Here is a 7849-nt window from a genome sequence, read left to right on the forward strand (position 1 = left end):
CATTCGACTGTGATTGGTCAATTTCTTACTCTTCTTACTCCGTGTATTGTAGACGGGCCTTCACAAGTCAGAGTACATTCCAAAACTTCCTCCCCGGTGAAAGGGAGACGAAGACGGAAGAAAAAGACATGCGCAAACGCATATTTACCTCGCAGACAGTCTGACCTGTCTGACAGTTTTTTTTGTCAATTTTGTGACTGCAATACATTTCCTAACCTGAAATACCTGAATCGTGGTCGTCAAGTTTAACGATTAATATCTCAGTCCACGGGGCAGGGCACCGATTTGTTCTGTCAGATTTGTTTGTTTATTTCACGCGAAAATGCGTCGAATGAGCGTAATCTCATAAAAACCGATGAGGAAGACAGAATTTTTTAGTATTACCGATAATGCATTGATTGGTATATTTTTTATCAATTTTTGTGATTGTGTGTGCCAAACTGAACGAAAATCCACAATTGAATGAAGAGCGTTCTGTCAAGGATTATTTGGGCTAAACAAGTGGTTACGCGCCGCTATTTATGCCTGACGACAATGGCTAAGAGCAAGTTCGAGTATGTGAAGGAATTTGAAAGGGACGATAACTGTTTGCCAAATTGCTGGATTGTAATTAGAATAGATGGCAGGAATTTCTCGAGATTTTGTGATACGCATCAGTTTGTCAAACCGAATGATGTGGCTGCTCTCGAGTTGATGAATCGTGCTGCTGTTACTGTTATGGAGGACTTTAAAGAGATTATATTGGGTTTTGGCCAGAGCGACGAATATTCGTTCGTGTTCCGGAAAGATACACAGCTTTACAAACGCAGAGGTATTCATCGTGTGCCTTGACAATGTGAAATTTGTCTGATATAGAATTAATTAATTTTTGCCTGCGCGCATTTACAGATGTTTCATTCTTTACTGTTAATTACATAATTATTTTTTATTTTAGAATTTGTATCTCAATGATGTTAGCAATTAATTTTTGAGTTTTTTAATTATTTCATATTGCATTATTTTAGACAATTAATGAATATTATAAATTTATAATATTAACTAATTTTTAAGTGTTTTAAGTAAAATTGTTTATTATTCTATGATTGAATCATTATTATGTCATCAACATAAATAAGCTGCGATTGTTTTGAGTGTTCACATGCTGTGTGTGTAAGTTTTATTCTGTCTTTTTTATCTGTATCGTTTATTACATATTTAGAAAGAAAATAGAATAAAGCTTACTGTGCATAAGCCACAAGTGTGACATGAGCATGCAAATCAAATGCAATCGTAGTACTAGATGAAGCATAGAATTGAAACCACCTTGATAGACCTCGGCAGAAAGAGAAGGAAAGATGTAGAGATAGTAACAGATAGGAGTAGTAATTAGTCATGTAATTAAGAGTCATGTGAATAATTTTACTTACATGCATAAGTTGAGAAATGTTTGTTTTTAAGATTTTAACTTTTTTTTTTTTTTTTTTTATTAAAGAGTAACGCTTATGTTACTTTAATAAATCAAATAATTAAAACAAAGGGCTCGTGGCCGATTTATGATATTATTTTTATATGAAGATATATCTATGCATCGTTGCTGATATTGATACTATACTGTACTATATATTCCATCTTTTTGTGAGGTATTATCAGACCAAGAGGTATATAATTCTAACTGGAATACTCTGATTCAAATTATAAATATTTTCTTCTCCCCATCGATCAATGTAATATATTACATTTTCAACAAATGTATCGTACTTATTTTCCAAATCTAGTTTCGATAATAAAGATTTTTATTACCGATAAAATTTGTTGTTTTTTCAGACACAATATTATACGTGACTTTAAATCTTCTTATCTACGTTTCTGAGACTGAATCCTGGTACATTTTCTTTTTCTTGTGCTCGAGAAGCCTAGCTCGAGCAATATCTATATCATCAATAATTGTTTTACTTTTTTTAAGCGCTTCATTAAAAATTTAATATATATTCAGAAATTTGTTTTAACTTTTCACGTCTATTACCACCTTTATTTGGTCCTTAAATCGCCTTAGCGTCGAATCGATGTAACTTTCTTGTATTTTTATCTAACTCCTTAAAGCGATATTGGTTTTGTTTTATCACTTTTCTAGTATTCCACAGCTATTAAAATATTTGACTCGAACTTTGAATATACAGGATGTATAAAGAATACCAGAATGGCAAAATATCTCGAAAACTAAGCATTTTAGGAAAAAACTGCTTCAGATAAGTTGTAGGAATTCAAAAGATATCTATTTACTGGCGCTATGAGTTTGACCTTGGCTGGTGTCGCCAAGGTCAGGTCATATCGATTTTTTCAAATGGAACCCCTATTTTTCATTCCAGAATGTAATAGCTGGTGTCACACAAGAGCTTTTCAAAATACTATAATAAAGTTTATTTTTATTAAGTACTTTTCGAGTCATAAGGCTTGAAAATTACAGTACCGTCGATGTTAGCATTACCCAAGGTGTCCGATCGATGGCATTTTTTTTTGTATGTTTGTTTCAGCATCAAAATTGATGTCTAATGTGAATTCATTATTTGCTTCGGCATACGTTTATCACTGGCCATGTTTCTTCAGAGGTAAAGAATTGTATTATCCACCGTCGTTTGATGCTCGTGTTATATTATATCCAACAGACAAGAATTTAAGGGATTATCTAGCTTGGCGACAGGCTGACGTACACATCAATAACTTATATAACACTTGTTTTTGGAATCTTATTTTGAAAGGAAAATTAACTCCAAGTCAGGTAAACATAAATAATAACAGATCTAGGATTTTAAAACCAATATAAGGCATATTTCAAACGTAAAAGCCAATTGCTGTTAAAAAAAAAATTAAAATAAAATTATTATTAATACATCTGGATATATACGCTTTACTTTTCTATACAGGAAAAGTCCCAGAAAGAGTGCGAATCCTTTCACTGGCAAATTCCGTGAAAGTTTATTATAAAATAAAAAGTTTTAAGATGTGTTAAAAGTGTTGTAAGTAACAACTTTAAAATAGGAATGATTATGTAGAGTTTTCCTACATTGATATTTATAAAAAAGATGGAATATTTAAAATCGGCAAAACAGCAAAAAAATTCGAAAAAAGTCATAAATGTTAATCCAATTTTAATGTATTTATACATAATAAGTTGTCGACACATTATCTGTTCAGCAATTGCAATGCAATATTAGAAGATAAGAAAAATGGTGTAATTGCATAAATTATATTTAAAAAATGTGTATACACTTTTTAAAATTTATAAAACTGAACATCATTCTTTTAAAAATAAAATATTTTTCGACTTCTGTGGAATATTTCACGTAGGCAAAGGAATAAAGGAAGATACACTTTTCGCGATCGTTCGCAGGAATCGTTTTATGTCTACATTTCCTTATGTATTTTTCTACATGAAAACCGAAAATTATCATAACGACACGTTACGCTTATGAAAAAATGGAAACAAAGTTAATAAAATCCTTATTCACATTGTTACGAAAACTATTATTTCTTAAATTATTAATATATGTGAATAAGGATTTTATTAATTTCATTTCAACGTACCAATTTTTTCTTGAGCGTCATTATTATGATAATTTTCAGTTTCCATGATGAAAAATGCATAAGAAATAAATAGAAATAAAACGATCCCTAAACGGTCGCGGAAAGAATGTACCTTCCTTTAGCTATTTATTTTATCTAAATAAAATATTCAAAAAAATCGAAAAATATCTTACGTCTGAAAGAATGGTATGCTTAACTCTATGAATGTTGAAAGTGTATACATTCTACAATTTTCTCACTTTTTGATATTGTATCGCAATTGCAATTGCTGGACAATGTGTCGACAACTTATTATACATAAATACATTAAAATACATTGGACTAACATTTGCAACAATTTTTTCGGATTTTTTCCTATTTTTCCGGTATTTGACATAATCTTTTTTTATAAAAATACCAATGTAGAAAAACTCTACAATAATCATCATAGTATTCCTATTTTAAAGCACAATTAACTTATGGCATCATAAATACTTCAAAATATGAATTTCAATTAGGCCTTTGCAATAAGCGCATCACAATTATGTCAATATTTAAAAGCGAGTCAGTGTACAGTGAGTCAGAAAGATTGTTGCAACACTTTTTTCCGTAGATTTTGAAATGCAGCCTGGTTTCAGCGATTGGTTCTTATTCCTGGATCTCACTATTTATGTTCAATCGTTCTACGAGCGAAGCTGAGTTCCGAAAGTCATTGAAAAAGTGTCGCTATCTTTCTGTGGCCCACTGTACAAGTGTAAGAAATCAGCGATTCATATATCAAACATCAGGGCATTTCGGGATTCGAATCGAGGCCTGATCTCCTCCATATTAGTAGACTTCCGTCCTACCAACAAGCTACACAGCCCTGACGCTGATAGCTTCTCTGCTGCCTATTTCCTCTAAATTTCTTATACAAGGACATCTTCGCAACCGCGCGCGCGATGTATCATGCTTGAGCGCGCAAATTTCAGACGCTACAATTAGCGAACTTTAATCGTTTATAATGAAAAATATTATATTCTCGGCATTTTCGTATAAGACTTTTCGTCTTAAAATGTTCCACAAAATTTGCTAGTGAAAGGATTCGTACTTTTTCTGAAACAGTCATCGTTTCTTTCCAAATATTTTTTTTTTTAATCGGGGCGCTAGCTTTTGTATATAGAAAAATTCGCTGTCTGAGAATACAGCTAGTTCAGTACTGCTGCTTTTCGTTTTTTATTCGAATCACTGAGGTTCAAAGTATTTCTTCAGATAAAGGAAAATGTGAAAATGTATACTTACAAGGGCTACGTTCGGAAACGTCGCTCGGATGCCTCCGATGCCTCGAATTTATCATCTGTCCTTGTTTAACATTAAATATTAAACAAGGACAAATGATGAATCCGAGGCATCGGAGGCATCCGAGCGACGTTCCCGAATGCAGCCAAGGAGAACTTTAGAAGTGTAAAAGTTTTTCGATACCAATTCTTTTTACGATTCTTGTGGCCAAAAAACATATACGTGTCGCGGCATTTATTAACGTGCAGCTTCGTCTTTGAATTATAAATTTTTAAAAATCCGAGAAATTCAAATCGCGCTTGTTGTTCAAGGAAAGTTTATCAAGGAAACGTTTTTTTTTTCCTTCAATATAATATATTGTAGGACCGTATATGTGATAACACAAACTATAGAAATCAACGCCTAAACGGTCTAACTGGATTTTAATGCTTGTATGATTCTTATGCGAATTTATATACTACGTGTGTAGTCCCCAGAAACACGCGCCGAAGTGATTTTTCGGTCTTAAAACGCTAACTCTATTAAACTACCGCAGTAATATCACGAGTTAAATTGACCAGCAATTTAACAAATTTTTGATGCTTATTCGCATCTTCGGAACGATCTTAATAACGTTAAATGACATATTAAAATCTGTAAAGAATTAATTCTACATAATTTATAACATATTAACGAGTTACAAAATATTAAATAAGAGAGATTCATTGTTCAGTGTAGAAGCGTCGACTGTGTGAGGTGAGGTGAATATCAATTTTCGAATTATACATGCGATAATTTAATCTTTCATATAATTTTAGCTTAAGTTCTCATTGCCACTCAGCTTTCTAACTTTGTGAGTATGTGACTTACCTCACAACGGTAAACGGTTCAATATTCGAGAGGAAAAACGTTGGAGATATCATTTTGTCAGGAAATACTCCAATCGTTACGCTAGGGTGAAAGATTGCTGATGAAAATTCAAACCATAAGTGGAAACGTTCAAAGTTAAGGTTTATATATTTAGTATTAAGAGAAAAATTGCGCTAACTGACAACCAGCGTCGACTCCTATTGCTTGTAATACATATTTTATGGTTTTATTAATTAATTCTACGTTTTTTTTTAACAATAAGCAGAGGATTTGAGGTTCCGTTATCTTGAAACGCACGTGCCGTTAATATTTTGTGTGCGAAACTAATTTTGTAACCGTTTATAAACGCTTTAATATTGCTTTTGTAGGAAATATGATATCAACATTTTAATTGTTTGAAAGAAATAACAAACACAACAGAACACATATTTAAAAAAAAGAGAAAAGTTGCCGAACCTCGAATGCGAACCCGATTCGCTGGAATGATGGCTCAATTTTTCAGATTTGCAAAAATTTATAACTCGAAAATAAAGTCGCATGTTAATAAACGCCGCGCCACGTATATTTTTTTTGCCTTCAAGAATCATTAAAAAAAATAAACATCGAAAAACTCGATAAACATTTCTGGGATTTCCCTCATCAAAGCCTGGGCTATATGGAAGGTATTTGAAAAGTTTATATTTACATTGTTGAATTTTTTGCGAGTCAAGCATAACTCCTGACAAAATCCATTGTTTTTCTTTATTTTAAGAAGTGGTAGAATAGAATCTGGGCGATGGATTCTCATGGAAGAAAGGTGTGAAAAAGTTGCTATGTATAATATGACAAGTAGAAAGAAATGATGACTTTATAGAAAAGTAGATAAAAAATAGGTTAAAATGTGTACGTTACATGTAGATCACATACAGAATTATTTTATACATTATTAATATATTGATTATAGCCTAATAATTATTATATGTTTATCATTAATGTATATTTTAAAACAATCATGTTACTTTTCAATGAATTCAGATTACTTTTAAATTTGTAAGTAGAAAACCAATTTTATTTTTTAACTTCTGGAAACAATTTTAATATAAATTATGTTTGGAATTTAATTGCCAGTCTAAAAAATATATTAAATTTTAAATTGGTTCTTATGAAATACAATAGAATATTTATGATAAAAGACGGAGATCTGTATAATTGCGTATTGTAGCAAATTATAATGTACACTCATTTTTTTAAATATGCAATAGAATTAATTAATTTTTAATATTTTAATTTATAAATGTTACAGGCTGAGGAAAAACTTAGGGGCACACTGGCATCGCATAAAAACGAATTGCTTTTTCAAGAATTTGGTATAAACTATAATAATGAACCACCATTGTTTCGAAAGGGTACAACACTTATTCGGAAATTGGTACCCGACAGTACAGGAAGATTGAAACCTACTATAGTTCCTTTAGTAGATGATATTATCGGTGACCGTTTTTGGAAAGAGAATCCTGAAGTCATTGGTTTGAAAAGTTTAGCAACTTATCAACCACCAAGTTTAACGAATAGCTTTAAGAGTACAATGCCCTTGCCTACTCCTTCTTCACCTACTACAGTGAAACTTGAGAACAACGTACCCCCATCTTTATCACAAGTGATAAATTCAGTCAATGAAGAAATGCATTCTAATAGAAGCAGAGAAACAAATGGAAATCAAATGCAGTGTGAGAGTAAACGTATTTGTAGGAAATAACGTATTTGTACCTACTTTGTTCTTTTGTACACAATAAAGTTGAATTGGAATTGTACCTATACGTGATAGTAACATACTGCAAGTATATTGCAAGGGGAAAAATCCTGAGAATCAAATAGAAGAATACATCATAAAGGATGAACATCTCTTTAGTCTTTGAAAAGATCAATTGTTACGTTTCAAGATATGTAGCATACAATAAGAAATGTGTTTAAGAAATAAGATACGAGAAAAGAAGTATAAAGATTGATAAATGAATTTGTTGATAAATTCAATGATAAATTCAAACAGAATGAAAATGATCCTTCATACTTGTAGAGTATCTGTCTTTAAAAGTATATAAATAACTAACAATCCTATTATTAGAATAAAAAAAGCTGCTGTAAATCAATTATTATTTTAACGAAGTTCCCAAGATAACAAATTCTATAAACAAAACGAATGACG

The 7849-nt window shown here is 31.5% G+C and overlaps 1 protein-coding gene across 1 annotated transcript; it reads left to right on the forward strand.

The window, feature by feature from the left end:
- Window positions 1–201: 201 nt before the first annotated feature.
- Window positions 202–7546, forward strand: THG (tRNA-histidine guanylyltransferase). Its single transcript, XM_018507592.1, has 3 exons — window positions 202–811; window positions 2511–2755; window positions 6950–7546. Exons 1-3 carry the CDS (start codon window positions 463–465, stop codon window positions 7400–7402), a joined length of 1047 nt encoding a protein of 348 aa, XP_018363094.1. The 5' UTR covers window positions 202–462; the 3' UTR covers window positions 7403–7546.
- The last annotated feature ends 303 nt before the right edge of the window (window positions 7547–7849 follow it).

Source organism: Trachymyrmex cornetzi, unplaced genomic scaffold (assembly GCF_001594075.2).
Source record: "Trachymyrmex cornetzi isolate Tcor2-1 unplaced genomic scaffold, Tcor1.1 scaffold244, whole genome shotgun sequence".
NCBI lineage: Eukaryota > Metazoa > Arthropoda > Insecta > Hymenoptera > Formicidae > Trachymyrmex > Trachymyrmex cornetzi.

Excerpts from the sequence above, each read along its gene's own strand:
- THG (XM_018507592.1), top strand. The coding sequence starts at position 463 with ATGAAGAGCGTTCTGTCAAGGATTATTTGGGCTAAACAAGTGGTTACG. Across the intron at positions 812-2,510 it reads ACAGCTTTACAAACGCAGAG|CATCAAAATTGATGTCTAAT; the intron begins GTATTCATCGTG and ends TGTTTGTTTCAG. Across the intron at positions 2,756-6,949 it reads GAAAATTAACTCCAAGTCAG|GCTGAGGAAAAACTTAGGGG; the intron begins GTAAACATAAAT and ends TAAATGTTACAG.